A 21387-nucleotide genomic window follows, 5' to 3' on the forward strand; every position below is an offset into this window, starting at 1 on the left:
CACTGACCCCATTGATCCCCCCATTGATCCCCATTGACCCCCATTAGCCCCCCTATTGACCCCCATATTGAGTCTATTGACCCCCATATTGAGCCCATTGACCCCCCCCATTGACCCCCATTGACCCCCATTATAACCCCCATTGACCCCCATTACCCCCCCATTGACCCCCCATTGACCCCCCCATTGACTCCCCCCATTGATCCCCATTGACCCCCCCATTGATCCCCATTACCCCCCCCATTGACCCCCATTGACCCCATTGACCCCCATTGTCCCCCATGGACCCCATTGCCTCCCACTGCCCCCCATTGACCCCCATTGACCCCATTGACCCCCCCCCATTAATTGACCCCCATTGGTCCCCCCCCCATACTGACCCCCATTCACCCCCATTGATTGACCCCCATTGACCCCCCCCATTGACCCCCATTGGAACCCCCATTGACCCCCATTGACCCCCCATTGACCCCATTGATCCCCCCCACATTGACCCCCCATTTAACCCCCATTGACCCCCCATTGACCCCCATTGACCTCCCCATTGACCCCCCATAACCCCCATTGACCCCCCCCATTGACCCCCCCATTGACACCCCTCCATTGGGACCCCCATTGGGACCCCCCCATTGACCCCCCCCATTGTCCCCCTTTTCCCCTCATTACCCCCATTGACCCCATTGACCCCCCATTGACCCCCCATTGACCCCCCCATTGACCCCCACATTGACCCCCATTGAACCCCCATTGACCCCCATTGATGATCCCCATTACCCTCCCCATTGACCCCAATGGACTCCCCCATTGACCCCCCCATTGACCCCCATTGATCCCCATTTATCCCCCATTGACCCCCATGGACCCCACATTGACCCCCATTACCCCCCATTGACCCCCCCATTGTAACCCATTGACCCCCATTACCCCCCATTGACCCCCCCATTGTAACCCATTGACCCCCATTGACCCCCCTATTGACCCCCATTACCCCCCCATTGACCCCCCCCATTGACCCCCATGGACCCCCCCATTGATCCCCCCACAGACCCCCATTGACCCCCCCATTGACCCCCATATTGAGCCCATTGACTCCCCCCCATTGACCCCCATGGACCCCCCCCATTGACCCCCATTGATCCCCATTGACCCCCCATTGACCCACATTGACTCCCCCCATTGATCCCCATTGACCCCCATGACCCCCCATTGACCCCCCCATTGAACCCCCATTGACCCCCCCCCCCATTGATCCCCATGGACCCCTCCCCATTGACCCCAATGGACTCCCCCCCATTGATCCCCATGGACTCCCCCATTGATCCCCCCATTGACCCTCATGGTCTGCCCCACTAACTCCCATTACCCCCCCATTGACCCCCATGGACCCCCCGCACTGACCCCCATGAACCCCCCACTGCCCCCCATTACCCTGCATTGACCCCCCATTGACCCCCTCATTGCCCCCCATTGATCCCCCATGGACCCCCCCCATTCGACCCCCATGGATCCTGACCCCCATGCACCCCCCATTGACCCCCATGGACCCCCCCATGGACCCCTCCATTAACCCCCATAGACCCCCCCATTGATCCCCATGGCCCCCCCCCATTGACCCTCATGGTCTGCCCCACTGACCCCCATTACACCCCCATTAACCCCCATGGACCCCTTCCATTGACCCCCATTAACCCCATAACCCCCCCATAGTGCCCCCCCCAGCCCCATAGGTACCCCCCCCCAGCCCCATAGCGCCCCACTTACCCTATGGATCTCCTCCTTTATCAATGACCCCCCCGTTAGGATGATCCGACGCAGCGCTGGGGAGGGGGGGGGGCATAGAAAATGGGGGGTCAGAGGGGGGGGTCCCCATTTAATGCCCCCCCAAACCCTTCTATGGGTCAGGGGGACCCCAATTGGGGGGTTCCCCTTCTTCTTCCCCCCCCATGGATCATTGGGACCCCCCGAAACCTTTCTATGGGTCAGGGGGACCCCCATTGGGGGGGTCCCCTTCTTCTTCCCCCCCCCCATGGATCATTGGGACCCCCCCCAACCCCTCTATGGGTCAGGGGGACCCCAATTGGGGGGGTCCCCTTCTTCTTCCCCCCCCCATGGATCATTGGGACCCCCCCCAAACCCTTCTATTCTAGGGGACCCCAATTGGACTGTTCTCATTGAACCCATAGGGGGGGTGCCCCCTAACCCCTCTATGGGTCAGGGGGACCCCAAGGGTGAGGGGGGGTGGTTTTTCTTCCCCCCCCCATGGATCATTGGGACCCCCCCCAAACCCGTCTATGGGTCAGGGGGACCCCTTGCGGTGCAGGGGGGGGTCCCCTTCTTCCCATCCCCCCCCCATGGATCGCTTGGGGACGCCCCCCAAACCTTTCTATGGGGCATGGGGGACCCCCAGGGGTTAAAATGGGGGGGTCCCCTATTTTTTCCCCCCCCCCATGGATGGGGTTTGGGGACCCCCCCCCCCAAACCCTTCTATGGGCCTTTGGACTGTTCCATTGAACCCATAGGGGGGTGCCCCCTATATTAGGGGTATGGGGGGCACCCTATAGGGTGAGGGGGGGTGGTTTTGGGGTACCCCCCCCCCCAAATACCTTTAAGGGCAGCCCTACAGACGTCGCTATTGGCTGCTGGCTCCTGCTTGCGGTGAAAAAAGGGGGTTTTGGGTTAAAATGGGGGGAAAAAGGGGGTTTTGGGTTAAAATGGGGGGAAAATGGGGTTTGGGGGGGAAAGTGGGGAAAATGGGGGTTTGGGGGCAAAGGGGGGTTGGGGGTAAAAAGGGGGGTTTTGGGTTAAAATGAGGAGAAAAATGGGGTTTGGGGTGAAAAAAAGGGGTTTTGGGTTAAAATGGGGGAAAAAAGGGGGTTTTGGGGTAAAATGGGGGAAAAGGGGGGTTTTGGGGGAAAATGGGGGAAAAGGGGGGGTGGGGGGAAAGGGGGGTTTTGGGTTAAAATGGGGGGAAAAAGGGGTTTTGGGTCAAAAAAAGGGGTTTTGGGTTAAAATGGGGGAAAAAGGAGGGTTTTGGGGTAAAATGGGGAAAAGGGGGGTTTTGGGTTAAAATGGGGGAAAAAGGGGTTTGGGGGAAAATGGGGGGAAAAAGGGGGGTTTTGGGTTAAAATGGGAAAAAGGGGTTTGGGGTGAAAATGGGGGGAAAAAGGGGGTTTTGGGTTAAAATGGGGGGAAAATGGGGGTTTGGGGGAAAATGGGGGTTTAGGGGGAAAAAGGGGGTTTTGGGTTAAAATGGGGGGAAAATGGGGTTTGGGGTGAAAAAAAGGGGTTTTGGGTTAAAATGGGGGAAAATGGGGGTTTGGGGGGAAAAGGGTGGAAAAAGGGGGTTTTGGGGAAAAAAGGGGGGTTTGGGTTAAAATGGGGGAAATGGGGGTTTGGTGGGAAAAAGGGTTTTTGGGTTAAAATGGGGGGAAAATGGGGTTTGGGGTGAAAAAAGGGGTTTTGGGTTAAAATGGGGGGAAAATGGGGGTTTGGGGTGAAAAAAAGGGGTTTTGGGTTAAAATGGGGTGAAAAAAGGGGGTTTTGGGTTAAAATATGGGGAAAAAAGGGCGTTTTGGGTTAAAATGGGTGGAAAATGGGGTTTGGGGTGAAAAAAGGGGGTTTTGGGTTAAAATGGGGGGAAAATGGGGTTTGGGGTGAAAAAAGGGGGTTTTGGGTTAAAATGGGGGGAAAAAGGGGGTTTTGGGTTAAAATGGGGGGAAAGGGGGGTTGGGGGTAAAAAGGGGGGTTTTGGGTTAAAATGGGGGTTTTGGGGGAAAAGGGGGAAAAAGGGGGTTTGGGGTGAAAAAAGGGGGGTTTGGGTTAAAATGGGTTAAAATGGGGGTTTGGGTTGGAAGGGGGTTTTGGGGTTAAAATGGGGGGGTTGGGTGTTTGGGGTGAAAAAGGGCGGTTTTGGGTTTAAACTGCGGGAAAATGGGGATTTTCGATTGGAAAACGGGGGCTTGGGTTTGAAATGGGGGGAAATGGAGTTTTGGGGTGAAAAAGGGCGGTTTTGGGGTTAAAATGGGGTGAAAATGGGGGTTTTGGGTTGGAAGGGGGTTTTGGGGTTAAAATGGGGGGAATTGGTGGTTTTTGACTTTCAATGGGGAGGGTTGGATTAAAATGGGGAGAAAATGGGGGTTTTGGGGTGAAAAAGGGGGGTTTTGGGTTAAAATGGAGGAAAATGGGGTTTTGGGAGTTAAAAAGGGGGATTTTGGGGTAAAAATAGGTGGAAATGGGGGTTTTGGGGTTAAAATGGGGGAAATGGGGTTTTGGGGTGAAAAAGGGGGATTTGGGGGTTAAAAATAGGTGGAAATGGGGGTTTTGGGGTTAAAACGGGGGGAAAGGGAAATTTTGGGTTAAAATGGGGGGAAAAGGGGATTTTGGTGTTAAAATGGGGGGAAAGGGGTTTTTTGGGGGCTAAAATGGAGGAAAAAAGGAGTTTGGGGCTCAAAAATGAGGAGAAAATGGGGTTTATGGCGGGAAGGCCCCAAAATGGGGGGGAAAAGGGGGGTTTTGGGGGTGTTTGAGGTAAAAACAGGGGGAAAAGTGGGGTTTGGGGTTAAAGTGAGGTAAAAATGGGGGGAAAAGGGGTTTTGGGTTCAAAATGGGGGGAAAAAGGAGTTTTGGGTTCAAAATGGGGGAAAAAAGGGAGTTTTGGAGGGGTTTGGGCTGTTTTGGTGGTATTTTGGGCTATTTTTGTGGGTTTTGGGGAATTTTGGGCTATTTTGGGGGTATTTTTGGCTATTTTTGTGGGTTTTGGGGAATTTTGGGCTATTTTGGGGGTATTTGGGGTATTTTGGGCTATTTCTGTGGTATTTTTGTGGTATTTTAGGGTATTTCTGGTGTGTTTAGGGTATTTTGAACTATTTCTGTGGTATTTTGGGGTGTTTTGGGACATTTTGGGGTGTTTTAGGCTATTTCTGTGGTATTTTGGGGCATTTGGGGTGTTTTAGGCTATTTCTGTGGTATTTGGGGGTGTTTTGGTGTATTTTAGGCTATTTCTGTGGTATTTTGGGGTGGTTTGGGGTATTTTAGGCTATTTCTGAGGTATTTTGGGGCATTTTGGGGTATTTCAGGTTATTTCTGTGGTATTTCGGAGTGTTTTAGGCTGTTTCTGTGGTATTTTGGGGTATTTTGGGGTATTTTAGGCTATTTCTGTGGTAATTTGGGGTGTTTTAGGCTGTTTCTGTGGTATTTTGGGGTATTTTTGGGTATTTTAGGCTATTTCTGTGGTAATTTGGGGTGTTTTGGGCTATTCCTGTAGTATTTTGGGGTGGTTTGGGGTATTTTAGGCTATTTCTGTGGTAATTTGGGGTGTTTTGGGCTATTCCTGTAGTATTTTGGGGTGGTTTGGGGTATTTTAGGCTATTTCTGTGGTAATTTGGGGCATTCTGGGGTGGTTTTGGCTGATTGTTGGATGTTTTGGGGTGCTTTTGTGGCGTTTTTGGGATGGTTTTGAGGTGATTTTGGTGGTTTGGGGCGTTTTGGGCTGAATTTTGGGTGATTTTGGGGTGGCTTGGGGTGGTTTGGGGCATTTTGGGGTGTTTTTTCTGTTGTTTTGGGATTTTTGGGGTGACTTTTGGGTGTTTTAGAGTGCTTTTAAGCTGTTTTTGGGGTGTTCTAGTGTCGTTTTTTGGGTGGTTTTGGGTAATTTTGGGGTGATTTTTTTTTGCCAATTTTGGTGTGTTTTGGGGTGATTTTTTGTGTTTTGGGGTGTTCTGGGGTAATTTTGGGGTGTTTTTTGCCGATTTTGGGGTGTTTTTGTTTTGGTGTGTTTTGGGGGTAATTTTTGGGTGTTTTTTGCCGATTTTGGGGTGATTTTTTCGTGTTTTGGGGTGTTCTGGGGTAATTCTGGGCTGTTTTTCCCGATTTTTTGGTGTTTTGGGGTGATTTTTTCATGTTTTGGTGTGTTCCGGGGTAATTTTGGGGTGTTTTTCCCGATTTTGGGGTGGTTTTGGGTGACTTTTTGTGTTTTGGGGCTTTCTGGGGTAATTTTGGGGTGTTTTTTGCCAATTTTTGGTTGTTTTGGTGTGATTATTTCGTGTTTTGGGGTTTTCCGGGGTAATTTTGGGCTGTTTTTCCCGATTTTTTTGTGTTTTGGGCTGATTTTCGTGTGTTTTGTGGTGTTTTTTGGGGGTCTCACCCGCAGGCTGTCGCAGGGGGGGGCGATGTCTCCCATCAGGTGGCTCAGCAGCGCCTCCGTCGGCGCCCCCGGGTGCTGCAGGAGCCCGGAGGAGGCCCCGGCCACCTGCACCCACAGCTCCAGCACCCGGTACAGGCGGGCGCGTACCTCTCTGATGCCGCGGGGGGGGGACAACGATAAAAGAGGGGGTGTTACACGCCGTCAACACCCCCCATCACCCCCAAATCACACTGACAGCACCCCAAAAAAAACCTCATTCCATAAACTCACCTCAATTCCCCCCCCCGGCTCCATAAGGACTCATTTAAACACCCCCAATCAATCCGCCTCCCCCGCCATAGCCCACTTGGACTCGCCCAAGCGGCACCCAAACACCCCTCCCACTAGGACCGTACCATCCCGTCCGGGGGGGGGGAGGTCCCCCCGCTTCACACCCCAAAACACCCCCCATCAACAACAAACCCCCCCAAACCCACACTGACCTCCCTATAGACACCCCTAAACCCGTTTCAGCACCCCAAAACCCGTTTTAACCCCCTAAAACCCCCTTTAGAAACCATACACCCCCCCCGGATCCCCCCCCCCCCGAAGGTACCCGAATGGTTTCTCCTGGCCCGGCAACGCCTCTCGGGCCCCGCTCCACGCGCTCAGCACCTGAGGGAAGAGGCGGGCCAAGACGCTGCCCCAGCGCACCAGGCGCGCACCACATCTACACCGCGGGGGGGGACAAGGCGGGGTAAGGAGCTATATGGGGCACACCCTGCCCCATAGCGCACCCCCTTGGACCCATAGGGACCCTCTCAGACCCATATGGACGTAGCCACACACACACGGACCCCCCCCAGATCCATATGGAAGGCACCACATATAGACACACACACATCCCCCCCCCCGGAGGAACATGGAACAGCCCAGCATCCCCCATCATATACCCCTATTTCCACCTTCATTTCCTCCTCAATTTCCCATTTCCTCCCAATTTCCCCCCTAAATTTGCTATTTCCCCCCATTTCCCTCCCTAAATTTCCTATTTCCCCCCATTTCCCTTCATTTCCCCCCTAAATTTGCTATTTCCTCCCCATTTCCCCCCTAAATTTGCTATTTCCCTCCATTTCCTCCCAATTTCCCTCCCTAAATTTCCTATTTCCCATTTCCTCCCCATTTCCCTCCCTAAATTTGCTATTTCCCCCCATTTCCTCCCCATTTCCCCCCTAAATTTGCTATTTCCCCCCATTTCCCCCCTAAATTTGCTATTTCCCTCCATTTCCTCCCAATTTCCCTCCCTAAATTTCCTGTTTCCCATTTCCTCCCCATTTCCCTCCCTAAATTTGCTATTTCCCCCCATTTCCTCCCCATTTCCCCCATGAATTTGCTATTTCCCCCATTTCCTCCCAATTCCCCCTAAATTTGCTATTTCCCATTTCCCTTCATTTCCCCCATAAATTTGCTATTTCCCCCCATTTCCTCCCCATTTTCCTTCATTCCCCCCCTAAACTTGCTATTTCCCCCCATTTCCCTCCCTAAATTTCCTATTTCCCCCCATTTCCCTTCATTTCCCCCATAAATTTGCTATTTCCCCCATTTCCTCCCCATTTCCCCCCTAAATTTGCTATTTCCCCCATTTCCCTTCATTTCCCTCCCTAAATTTCCTATTTCCCTCATTTCCCCCCTAAATTTGCTATTTCCCCCCATTTCCCTTCATTTCCCTCCCTAAATTTCCTATTTCCCCCCATTTCCCCATTTCCCCCCATTCCATTTCCCCCCCATTTCCCCCATTTCCTCCCAATTTCCCTCCCTAAATTTCCTATTTCCCATTTCCCCCATTTCCCATCCCATTTCCCCCATCCCATTTCCCCATAATTTCCCCATTCCCCATCCCATTTCCCCCAATTCCCATTCCATTTCCCATTTCCCCCCATTTCTCTTCATTTCCCTCCCTAAATTTGCTATTTTCCCCCATTTCCCCATCATTTCCCCCATTTCTCTCCCATTTCCCCATCATTTCCCCCCCATTTCCCATTCCTCCCCCATTCCCATTGCCTCCCAATTCTCCCCTATTTCCCACTCACGCCAGCACGAGCGCCTCCAGCACATCCAGCGCATCCAAGTGCACCGCGGGCAGCAGCAGCATCCTTAAGGCTCCATCCCCAGCAGCACTCTGTGGGGGGGGCACCCATATATGGGGCTGTCCCCCCCCCTTGCACCCCCAAACATCCCCAATGCAATGGGATGCTCCATCCCCCCCCATAACGCAATGGGATGCTCCCATTCCCCCCCATAACCCAATGGGATGCTCCCATTCCCCCCCATAACGCAATGGGATGCTCCCATTCCCCCCCCCCATAACGCAATGGGATGCTCCCCATTCCCCCCCCCCCATAACGCAATGGGATGCTCCCCCATTCCCCCCATAACCCAATGGGATGCTCCCATTCCCCCCCATCACGCAATGGGATGCTCCCATTCCCCCCCCATCCCGCAATGGGATGCTCCATCCCCCCCCATAACGCAATGGGATGCTCCCATTCCTCCTCCCATAACGCAATGGGATGCTCCCATTCCCCCCCCATAACGCAATGGGATGCTCCCATTCCCCCCCCATAACGCAATGGGATGCTCCCATTCCCCCCCATAACCCAATGGGATGCTCCCATTCCCCCCCCTAACGCAATGGGATGCTCCCATTCCCCCCCCCATAATGCAATGGGATGCTCCCATTTCCCCCCCATAACGCAATGGGATGCCCCATCCCCCCCATAACGCAATGGGATGCTCCCATTCCCCCCCCCCCATAACGCAATGGGATGCTCCCATTTCCCCCCCAGGTAACACAATGGGATGCTCCCATTCCCCCCCCCATAACGCAATGGGATGCTCCATTCCCCCCCATAACGCAATGGGATGCTCCCATTCCCCCCCCATAACGCAATGGGATGCTCCCATTCCCCCCCATAACGCAATGGGATGCTCCCATTCCCCCCCATAACCCAATGGGATGCTCCCATTCCCCCCCATAACGCAATGGGATGCTCCCATTCCCCCCCCCCATAACGCAATGGGATGCTCCCATTCCCCCCCCATAACGCAATGGGATGCTCCCATTCCCCCCCCATAACGCAATGGGATGCTCCCATTCCCCCCCCCATAACGCAATGGGATGCTCCCATTCCCCCCCATAACGCAATGGGATGCTCCCATTCCCCCCCATAACGCAATGGGATGCTCCCATTCCCCCCCCATAACGCAATGGGATGCTCCCATTCCCCCCCACCCCATAACGCAATGGGATGCTCCCATTCCCCCCCACCCCATAACGCAATGGGATGCTCCCATTCCCCCCCCATAACGCAATGGGATGCTCCCATTCCCCCCCATAACGCAATGGGATGCTCCCATTCCACCCCCATAACGCAATGGGATGCTCCCATTCCCCCCCCATAACGCAATGGGATGCTCCCATTCCCCCCCCCCATAACGCAATGGGATGCTCCCATTCCCCCCCCATAACGCAATGGGATGCTCCCATTCCCCCCCCATAACGCAATGGGATGCTCCCATTCCCCCCCATAACGCAATGGGATGCTCCATTCCCCCCCATAACGCAATGGGATGCTCCCATTCCCCCCCCATAACGCAATGGGATGCTCCATCCCCCCCCATAACGCAATGGGATGCTCCCATTCCCCCCCATACCGCAATGGGATGCTCCCATTCCCCCCCCATAACGCAATGGGATGCTCCCATTCCCCCCCCATAACGCAATGGGATGCTCCCATTCCCCCCCCCATAACGCAATGGGACGGTCCCAGACCCCCACCCCGAGGCCTTGGAAGGTTCCAACTCACGATGGTTTTGGGGGTGATGTTCAGGGCCCGGCACACGAGGTCCAGGATGTCCTGGACCGGCACCGTCACCGGGGCAACGAACTCCTTGCTGTGGGGGGGGGGGGGAGATGGGGGTCAAAGGGGGGAGATGGGGGTCAAAGGGGTGGGTGGGTGTATTTTGGGGTGGTTTTTGGGGTGTTTTTGGGGGTATTTTAGGGGTATTCTAGGTTTTTTTTTGGTGTATTTTAGGGGGGGTTTGGGTGTATTTTAGGGGTGTTTTGGGTGTATGTTAGGGGTGTTTTTGGTGTATTTTAGGGGGTTTTGGGTGTATTTTGGTTTTTTCGGGGTGTATTTTAGGGGTGTTTTGGGTGTATTTTAGGGGTGTTCTGGGGTGGTTTTGGGTGTATTTTGTGTTTTTTTTTGGGTGTATTTTAGGGGTGTTTCTGGCTGTATTTTGGGGTGTTTTGGGTGTATTTTATTTTTTTTTGGGTGTATTTTAGGGGAGTTTTGGGTGTATTTTATGGGTGTCTTGGGTGTATTTTAGGGGTGTTTTTGGCTGTATTTTAGGGGTGTTTTGGGTGTATTTTTGGGGTGGTTCTGGGTGTATTTTGGGGGTGTTTTTGGCTGTATTTTAGGGGTGTTTTGGGTGTATTTTTGGGGTGGTTCTGGGTGTATTTTGGGGTGTTTCGGGTGTATTTTAAGGATGTTTCGGGTTATATTTAAGGGTGCTTTGGTGTGTATTTCGGGGTGTACTTTAGGGTGTTCCGAGGTGTTTTGGGTGTTTTTGGGGGTGTATTTTAGGGGTGTTTTGGGGGTATTTTGTGGTGATTTGGGGGTAGTTTGGGTGTGTTTTGGGTGTATTTGGGGTCGTTTAGGGGTATTTTGGGTGTCTTTTGGGTGTATCTGGGGCTCTTTTAGTGCATTTCAGGTGTATTTTGGGCAGTTTTGGTTCGTTTTGGGTGTATTTGGGGCCGTTTTTCTTCATTTTGGGTGTATTTGGGGCCATTTTGTTGCATTTTTTGTGTATTTGGGGCTGTTTTGGTGCATTTTGGGTGTATTTTGGTGCATTTGGGGTGTATTTTGGGGCATTTTGGGTGGATTTGGGGCTGTTTTGGTGCATTTTGGGTGTATTTGGGGCTGTTTTGGTGCATTTTGGGTGGATTTGGGGCTGTTTTGTTCCATTTTTTGTGCATTTGGGGCCGTTTTGTTGCATTTTTTGTGTATTTCGGGCTGTTTTGGTGCATTTTGGTTGTATTTGGGGCCGTTTTGTTGCATTTTTTGTGTATTTGCGGCTGTTTTGGTGCATTTTGGGTGTATTTGGGGCCGGTTTGTTGCAATTTTGGGTGTATTTGGTGCATTTGGGGTGTATTTGGGGCTGTTTTGGTGCATTTTGGGTGGATTTTGGTGCATTTTGGGTGGATTTGGGGCTGTTTTGGTGCATTTTGGGTGTATTTTGGTGCATTTTGGGTGTATTTTGGTACATTTTGGGTGTATTTGGGGCTGTTTTGGTGCATTTTGGGTGTATTTTGGTGCATTTTGGGTCGATTTTGATGCATTTTGGGTGTATTTTAGTGCATTTTGGGTGGATTTGGGGTGTGTTTTGGGCCGTTCCAGTACCTGAGCAGCAGCTGCAGGACCCGCGCCAGCCCGGAGCAGCGCTTGTGCAGGGTGAGGCTGATGCCGGGGTCCCCGTCGGGGGGGGGCGGGAGCAGAAGCTCCACCCCCGGCCCCTCATAGGGCAGCGGCTCTGGGGGGGCAAGGGGGGGTCAAGGACAGGGACCCCATAGAGCCCCATAGATCCCCCCATAGACCTCCCATAGACACCCACAGAGACCCATACACACCCCATAGACACCCATAGACCTCCCATAGACCTTCAGAGACAACCATAGACCCCCCACAGACAGCCCCAAAGACACCCATAGACCCCTATAGAACCCATATAGACCCCAGCAGACCCCCCATAGACCTCTATAGACACCCATAGACCCCCTATAGACACCCATAGACCCCTATAGACCCCCATATAGACACGTAGACCCCTATAGAACCCATATAGACCCCAACAGACCCCCCATAGACCCCCATAGACCCCCCATAGACACCCCACAGACCCCCCAAAGACCCCCACAGAGCCCCAGACACCCACAGACCCCCATAGACACCCCCTAGACACCCCATAGACCCCCACAGACCCACCATAGACCCCCACAGACCCCTATAGACCCCCATAGACCCCTATAGAGCCCATATAGACCCCAACAGACCCCCCACAGACCCCTCTAGATCCCCCAAAACCCCCCATAGAGCCCCATAGACCCCCCAAAGACCCCCATAGAGCCCCATAGACACCCATAGACCCCCCAAAGACCCCCATAGAGCCCCACAGACCCCCATAGACCCCACTATAGGCCCCGTTACCGCTCTCGCAGCCCTCGAAGAGCTCCCCGAGCAGCGCATGCAGCGTGGCCAGGAGCCCCTGCAGCTCCTGGTGCCAGCCCTCCGTGTGCCGCAGCCCCTGCGCGAAGCCGCGGCCCAGCGCCGGCACCAGCGCGTAACATTCACATGCCAGCTGCAAAACGGGCCGAAAACGGGTCAAAACGGCCCCCAAACGGCCCCAAACACCCCAAAAATGGCCTAAAACGCCCCAAAATACCCCTAGAACGACCCCAAAATGAGCTAAAACGGCCCAAAATAAGCCCAAAACGCCCCTAAAGCGCCCTCTGGAGCCCATGTGAGGGATTGCAGCTCAGTGGTGGCACCAGCGCATCGCAAACTCCAGGTGAAATAGGGCGAAAACGGGTCAAAACGGCCTGAAAATGGTCTAAAACCCCCGAAAATGGCCTAAAACACCCCAAAATACCCCTAAAATGACCCAAAAATGAGCTAAAACGGCCCAAAATGCCCCTAAAGCGCTCTCTGGAGCCCATGTGAGGGACTGCAGCTCAGTGGTGGCACCAGCGCATCACAAACTCCAGATGAAATAGAGCAAAAATGGGTCAAAACGGCCCCCAAACGGCCCCAAAACCCCCAAAAATGGCCTAAAACGCCCCAAAATACCCCTGAATTGACCCCAAAATGAGCTAAAACGGCCCAAAATGAGCCCAAAACGCCCCTAAAGCGCCCCCTGTAGCCCATGTGAGGGATTGCAGCTCAGTGGTGGCACCAGCGCATCGCAAACTCCAGGTGAAATAGGGCGAAAACGGGTCAAAACGGCCTGAAAATGGTCTAAAACCCCCGAAAATGGCCAAAAACACCCCAAAATCATCTGAAACGCCTCCTAAACACTTAAAACGATCCAAAATCCACCTAAACCCTGTAGCCCATGTGAAAATGACCCAAAAACTCCAGATGAAATAGAGCAAACACCCTCAAAACGGCCCCCCAAATTGCCTTAAAACCCCCAAAATGGGAGCCACTAAAATGACCCCAAAATGTGCTAAAACACCTAGAATGGGCCCAAAACGCCCCAAACCTGGAGCCCATGTGAGGGATTGCACCAGCGGTGGCACCAAAACACACCTGAAACAGCCCCAAAACCACCTGAAAAACCCCAAAATCACCTGAAACGCCTCCTAAACCCTTAAAACGACCCAAAATCCACCTAAATCCGCCCAAAATGACCCAAAAGCCATAGAAAACACCCTAAAATTGCCTTAAAACCCCCTTGGGAGCCACTGGAAGAGCTCATGTGCCACCTAGAATAGGGGGGAAACGACTCAAACCAGCCCCAAAACCACCTGAAACAGCCCCAAAACCACCTGAAACAGCCCCAAAACCACCTGAAACAGCCCCAAAACCCTCTAAAACAACCCAAAATCCACCTAAACCCACCCAAAATGACCCAAAACCCATAGAAACCTCCATAAAACCCCCTTGGGAGCCACTGGAAGAGCTCATGTGCCACCTAGAATAGGGGGGGGAAACGACTCAAACCAGCCCCCAAACAGCCCCAAAATCACCTGAAACAGCCCCAAAACCACCTGAAACAGCCCCAAAACCCTCTAAAACGACCCAAAATCCACCTAAACCCGCCCAAAATCACCCAAAACCCATAGAAACCACCCCAAAACCCCCTTGGGAGCCACTGGAAGAGCTCATGTGCCACCTAGAATAGGGGGAGACACGACGTAAACCAGCCCTAAACCAGCCCCAAAACCACCTGAAACAGCCCCAAAACCACCTCAAAAAGCCCCAAAACGGCCCCAAAACCACCCCAAATTATGGTGGGACCCCCCCAAGTCAAAGTGTGGGGGGGAACACCCCCAAATTACCCCCCCCCCTTTACCTGCTGCACTTGGGGGGAGTCGGAGTCGATGCGGGCTAGGAAGTAGGCGGCCAGTTTGCCCTATGGGGGGCAATGGGGTTCAATGGGGGGCAATGGGGGTCAAGGGGGTCAATGGGGGTCAAGGGGGGTCAAAGGGGGGCAATGGGGGTCAATGGGGGGCGATGGGGGGTCAAGGAGGGTCAATGGGGTGCAAAGAGGGGCAATGGGCATCAATGGGGGTCAATGGGGGTCAATGGGGGCAATGGGGCAATGGGGGTCAATGGGGGTCAATGGGGGTTAGTGGGGGGCAATGGGGGTCAGTGGGGGTCAATGAGGGTCAATGGGGGTCAATGGGGGTCAAAGAGGGTCAATGGGGGGCAATGGGAGGCAATGGAGGTCAATGGGGGTTAGTGGGGGTTAGTGGGGGGCAATGGGGGTCAAAGGGGGTCAGTGGAGGGTCAATGGGGGTCAATGGGGGCAATGGGGGTCAATGGGGGTCAATGGGAGTCAATGGGGGTCAATGGGGGTCAATGGGGGTCAATGGGGGCAATGGGGGGCAATGGGGTCAAAGGGGGTCAATGGGTGTCAATGGGGGTCAATGGGGGGGGGTACCCGCATGGAGCCGGGCAATGGGGGTAGAAGCTCATGCAGGCCTTGATGCCCTCTAGGGTGGAGACCTCGCACTTGGGGGGCAGAGGGGGATATATGGGGCAGGGCAGCCCCATAGGGGGCAGCAAGGGGGTCAATGAGCAGCCCCAAATACCCCCCACGGCACCTCTAGAACCCCATAGAGAGACCATAGGGGGGGTTCTTACCCGCATGGAGCCGCAGGCGCCATTTAAACCCCATGCAGGCCATATAGCCCCATATAAACCCATAGAACCCCATAGAGAGACCATAGGGGAACGTGCGACCCCATATGATCCTGTGTAGCCCCATAGGGGGCCCAAGGGGAACCCCATGAGCAGCCCCATAGAACCCCATGTAGCCCCATAGAACCCCCATAGAACCCCATTGTAACCCCATAGAACCCCCATAGAGCCCCATTGTAACCCCATAGAGCCCCATTATAACCCCATAGAACCCCCATAGAACCCCATATAGCACCATATAAACCCATAGAACCCCATAGAACCCTATATAATCCCTACATAACCCCATATAACCCCATATAACGCCCATATAATCCCTATATAACCCCATATAACCTCTATATAACCCCATATAACCCCCATATAGCCCCATAGAACCCCATAGAACCCCAATATAAGCCCTATATAACCCCATACAACCCCTACATAACCCCCATATAGCCCCATATAACCCCATGTAACCCCAATATAAGCCATATATAACCCCATAAAACCCCAATATATCACCCCATATAACCCCATACACCCCATATATCACTCCATATCACCCCATACACCCCATATAACCCCATATAACCCCAATATAACCCCATATAACCCCATATAACCCCATATAACCCCATATAACCCCATATAACCCCATATAACCCCATATAACCCCAATATAACCCCATAAACCCCATATAACCCCCATAGGACCCCATAGAAGGACCCCCATAGCCCCACTACAGCCCCATAGAGCCCCATTAAAGCCCCATAGAGCCCCACTATACCCCATAGAGCCCCATTATGGCCACATAGAGCCCCACTGTAGCCCCATAGAGCCCCATTGTAGCCCCATAGAGCCCCATTGTAGCCCCATGGAGCCCCATTATACCCCCATAGAGCCCCATTATAGCCCCATAGAACCCCATTATACCCCCATAGAGCCCCATTGTAGCCCCATAGAGCCCATTACAGCCCCATAGAACCCCATTATACCCCCATAGAGCCCCATTATAGCCCCATAGAACCTCAATATTGCCTCATAGATCTCCATTATTGCCTCATAGAGCCCTATTATAGCCCCATAGAGCCCCATTATAGCCCCATAGAGACCCATTATAGCCCCATAGAGCCCCACTACAGCCCCATAGAGCCCCACTACAGCCCCATAGAGCCCCACTACAGCCCCATTATAGCCCCATAGAGCCCCATTATAGCCCCATAGAGCCCCATTATAGCCCCATAGAGCCCCATTATAGCCCCATAGAGCCCCATTATAGCCCCACAGAGCCCCATTATAGCCCCATAGAGCCCCATTATAGCCCCATTATAGCCCCATAGAGCCCCATTATAGCCCCATTATTACCCCATAGAGCCCCATTATAGCCCCATAGAACCCCATTATAACCCCATAGAGCCCCATTATAGCCCCATAGAACCCCATTGTAGCCCCATAGAACCCCATTATAACCCCATAGAGCCCCATTATAGCCCCATAGAGCCCCATTATTGCCCCATAGAGCCCCATTATAGCCCCATAGAACCCCATTATTGCATCATACAGCCCCATTATTGCCTCATAGTGCCCCATTATAGCCCCATTATACCTTCGTAGAGCCCCATTATAGCCTCATAGACCCCAGTATAGAACCCCATAGAAGCCCCATTAAGCCCCATAGAGACCCCATTATGGGGCTCCCTCGGGCGCCCCAGGGATAGCAGCCCCATGTGGTCGGTGCCGATGCCCCATTATAACCCCATAGAGCCCCATTGTAACCCCATAGAACCCCCATAGAGCCCCATTGTAACCCCATAGAACCCCTTTAAAACCCCATAGAGCCCCATTGTAACCCCATAGAACCCCTTTAAAACCCCATAGAGCCCCATTGTAACCCCATAGAACCCCTTTAAAACCCCATAGAAGCCCCATAGAGCCCCCTAGAGCCCCGCTATGGGGCTCACCTCGGGGCGCAGGGCCAGCAGGGAGGTCAGCAGCCCCGGGATGTGGTCGGTGCCGATGTCCCCATAGAACCCCATAGAGCCCCATTGTAACCCCATAGAACCCCCATAGAACCCCCATAGAACCCCCATAGAGCCCCTTAGAGCCCCGCTATGGGGCTCACCTCGGGGCGCAGGGCCAGCAGGGAGGTCAGCAGCCCCGGGATGTGGTCGGTGCCGATGTCCCCATAGAACCCCATAGAGCCCCATTGTAACCCCATAGAACCCCCATAGAGCCCCATTGTAACCCCATAGAACCCCTTTAAAACCCCATAGAACCCCATAGAGCCCCATTGTAACCCCATAGAACCCCTTTAAAACCCCATAGAGCCCCATTGTAACCCCATAGAACCCCTTTAAAACCCCATAGAACCCCTTTAAAACCCCATAGAACCCCCATAGAACCCCTATATAACACCCATACAACCCTCTAGAACCCCATATAACCCCTATATAACACCAACAGAACCCCTATATAACACCCATAGAACCCCCTATAACCACCATAGAACCCCTTTAAAACCCCATAGAACCCCATAGAGTCCCATTGTAACCCCATAGAACCCCCATAGAGCCCCATTGTAACCCCACAGAACCCCTTTAAAACCCCATAGAACCCCATAGAGCCCCATTGTAACCCCATAGAACCCCCATAGAGCCCCATTGTAACCCCATAGAACCCCATAGAGCCCCATTGTAACCCCATAGAACCCCCATAGAGCCCCATTGTAACCCCATAGAACCCCTTTAAAACCCCATAGAACCCCTTTAAAACCCCATAGAACCCCCATAGAACCCCATAGAAGCCCCCTAGAGCCCCCTAGAGCCCCGCTATGGGGCTCACCTCGGGGCGCAGGGCCAGCAGGGAGGTCAGCAGCCCCGGGATGTGGTCGGTGCCGATGTCCCCATAGAACCCCATAGAGCCCCATTGTAACCCCATAGAACCCCCATAGAGTCCCATTGTAACCCCATAGAACCCCGTAGAGCCCCATTGTAACCCCATAGAACCCCCATAGAGCCCCATTGTAACCCCATAGAACCCCTTTAAAACCCCATAGAGCCCCATTGTAACCCCATAGAACCCCATAGAGCCCCATTGTAACCCCATAGAACCCCCATAGAGCCCCATTGTAACCCCATAGAACCCCATTAAAACCCCATAGAACCCCCATAGAACCCCATAGAACCCCCATAGAACCCCATAGAAGCCCCATAGAGCCCCCTAGAGCCCCGCTATGGGGCTCACCTCGGGGCGCAGGGCCAGCAGGGAGGTCAGCAGCCCCGGGATGTGGTCGGTGCCGATGTCCCGCGCCAGCTCGGGCAGTTGGGAGGAGAAGCGGAGCAGGTCCTGGAGCACCAGGACCCCCAGCGCCATGGTGGGGGGCGGGTCCTGAGACTATGGGGCGGGAGGGAGACAGTGAGCCCCATTGATCCCTATGGGGCATCCCTATGGGGCATCCCTATGGGGCATCCCTATGGGACATCCCTATGGGGCATCCCTATGGGACATCCCTATGGGGCATCCCTATGAGGCATCCCTATGGAGCATCCCTATGGGGCAGCCCTATGGGGCATCCCTATGGGACATCCCTATGGGGCATCCCTATGGGGCATCCCTATGGAGCATCCCTATGGGGCATCCCTATGGGGCATCCCTATGGAGCATCCCTATGGGGCATCCCTATGGGGCATCCCTATGGGGAGACAGTGAGCCCCATTGATCCCTATGGGGCATCCCTATGGGGCATCCCTATGGGGAGACAGTGAGCCCCATTGATCCCTATGGGGCATCCCTATGGGGCATCCCTATGGAGCATCCCTATGGGGAGACAGTGAGCCCCATTGATCCCTATGGGGCATCCCTATGGGACATCCCTATGGAGCATCCCTATGGAGCATCCCTATGGAGCATCCCTATGGGGCATCCCTATGGGGCATCCCTATGGAGCATCCCTATGGAGCATCCCTATGGGGCATCCCTATGGGGCATCCCTATGGGGAGACAGTGAGCCCCATTGATCCCTATGGGGCATCCCTATGGGGCATCCCTATGGAGCATCCCTATGGGGCATCCCTATGGGGAGACAGTGAGCCCCATTGATCCCTATGGGGCATCCCTATGAGATGAACCCATAGAGCCCCATAGAGACCCCATAAAGCCCCACTGTGCCCATTGACCCCATAGGCATCCCTATGGGAGCATCCCTATGAGGGAGCAGAGAGCCCACAGAGCCCTGATGGGGCATCCCTATAGAGCCCAACAGAGCCCCATAGATCCCTATGGGGCATCCCTATGGGCATCCCTATGGAGCATCCCTAGGGGAGACAGTGAGCCCCATAGAGACCCCACAGAGACCCCATAGAGATGAACCCCAGAGCCCCATAGAGACCCCATAGAGCCCCACTGTGCCCCCACAGAGCCCCATAGAGCATCATAGAGCCCCCATAGAGCCCCATAGAGACCCCATAGAGCCCCATAGAGCCCCATAGCGCCCCCTTACCTGCAGGAGGTGCTGGAGGGCCCGCAGCCAGCCCAGGCAGTGCTGGGTAAAGGGCTCCGTGGGGCTCTCGCTCACCAGGAGGGAGAGGAGGCAGAGCCCCTCGAACCTGCAACGCCATTGGCTGAGGCGGGCCAAGAGGCGGGCCCTGATTGGTCAACGCTGCAACACCCCCCCCCCCTTTCCAACCCCCGCAGCCAATAGGGAGGGGGAGCTCACGGGTGGGGCACAAGGACACGCCCCCCCCCCCCCCCCATCAGCCATTGGCCAATGGGGAGGCAGCGCAACACAAAGGCAGCGTCTGATTGGCTGCCTCTCTGTCAAGCCCCGCCCACCTGCGTGCCGATTGGCTGCCCGCCCTGCCTCGCGGCCAATAGGGAGGGGGAGCTCACGGGTGGGGCACAAGGACACGCCCCCCCCCCCCAATCAGCCATTGGCCAATGGGGAGGGGGCAACGTGACACGAAGGTGGCGTCTGATTGGCTAGCCCCACCCCTCCTATAATAAACCAGCCAATGAGAGGCAGAGCTTGTTTCCGGACCCTCCGATTGGCTTACGCCAACGCCCTGACTAAGCAGCCAATGGCAACGCAGCACGCGCTCCTATTGGATACCGAGCAAGCCACGCCCCCCCCCTCCACCTGCAATGCTGCGTTCCCATTGGCTCCTGCCCCCTGTTTCGCCCGCCCCCAAGCAACAGCCAATGAGGAGGAGGGGGGGGGAGGAATGGCGCGCTCTGATTGGCCACTCACCGGGTCTTCATGGAGCTGAGGCGGGCGCTGGTGACCCCCACGAGGCCACCAATGGCCTGAGCGCTCTGCGGTCACGTGATCAGAGGGCGGAGGTCAAGGGGGGGGGGGAAGGGGTAATGGGGGGTCAGAGGGCAATGGGGGGGTTATGGGGGTCAATGGGGGATCAGAGATCAATGGGGGGCAATGGGGGGTCAGAGATCAATAGGGAGATTAGGGGTCATGGGGGTCAATGGGGGGTCAGAGGTCAACAGGGGGTCAAAGGTCAATGGAGGGTTATGGGGAGGGCACTGGGGGGTCAGAGGTCAACTGGGGGGAATGGGGGGGTCAGAGATCAATGGGGGGGTCAGAGGTCAGTGGGGAGCTGAGGGGTCATAGGGCTCAATGGGGGGTCAGAGGTCAATGGGGGGCACAAAGGGGGGGTGAATGGGGGGTCAGAGGTCAATGGGGGGTTCAAGGGGGGTGGGGTCAGTGGGGGTGCAAAGGGGGTCAATGGTCGGGTCAGAGGTCAATGGGGAGGTTAGGGTTCATGGGGGTCAGTGGGGGGTCAGATGTCAATGGAGGACAATGGGGAGACTAGAGGTCAATAAGGAGGGTCAAGGGTCACTGAGGGGATCAATTGGGAGTCAAGGGTCACAAAGGGGGGTCAATAGGGGGGTTATGGGTCATGGGGGTGTCATTTGGGGGTCAAAGTTCAAAAAGGGGGCAATGAGGGGATCATGGGGGGGTCAATGGGGCTCAATGGGGGGGGAGGTCACGGGGTCTCTAGGGGTGGTCATGTGGTATCGGAGGGGGTCGGAACCAACCCAACTGGGGGGGGGGTCAATGGGGTTCAGAGGTCAATGGGGTTCAGAGATCAACGGAGGAGTCAATGGGTGTGTGTCAATGGTGGGGTCAGAGGTCACTGGGGGGGGGGGTCAGTGAGGAGGTCAACAATGGGGGTCAAGGGTCACCAAGGCTCACCGGGGCTTAGAGGTCATGGGTCATGTCATTTGGGGGTCAAAGGTCAATAATGGGTCATCGAAGGGGTCAAAGGTCAATGGGGGCTCAATGG

The 21387-nt window shown here is 54.5% G+C and overlaps 2 protein-coding genes across 2 annotated transcripts; both read right to left on the minus strand.

Annotated features, from left to right (window-relative positions):
• Positions 1-3915: 3915 nt before the first annotated feature.
• LOC134175654 (proline-, glutamic acid- and leucine-rich protein 1-like) lies at positions 3916-15062 on the minus strand. Its single transcript, XM_062641848.1, has 9 exons — positions 15049-15062; positions 14255-14314; positions 12388-12538; positions 11584-11713; positions 9988-10075; positions 8212-8300; positions 6738-6851; positions 6010-6293; positions 3916-3920 (listed from the first exon to the last, which is right to left on the minus strand). Exons 1-9 carry the CDS (start codon positions 15052-15054, stop codon positions 3916-3918), a joined length of 927 nt encoding a protein of 308 aa, XP_062497832.1. The 5' UTR covers positions 15055-15062.
• A 2308-nt stretch (positions 15063-17370) lies between these two features.
• LOC134175658 (keratin, type I cytoskeletal 9-like) lies at positions 17371-19566 on the minus strand (the record flags this gene model as incomplete). The annotated part of the gene is given in 4 exon segments (XM_062641860.1): positions 17371-17537; positions 17593-17919; positions 17986-18278; positions 19523-19566. Coding segments are annotated over 4 exon segments (831 nt in total), but the record flags the coding sequence as incomplete, so codon positions are not given.
• Between the last annotated feature and the right edge of the window lie 1821 nt (positions 19567-21387).

This window comes from Pezoporus occidentalis, unplaced genomic scaffold (assembly GCF_034315485.1).
Source record: "Pezoporus occidentalis ecotype Australia unplaced genomic scaffold, CSIRO_AGI_Poc_V1 ctg1175, whole genome shotgun sequence".
NCBI classification, from domain to species: Eukaryota; Metazoa; Chordata; class Aves; order Psittaciformes; family Psittacidae; genus Pezoporus; species Pezoporus occidentalis.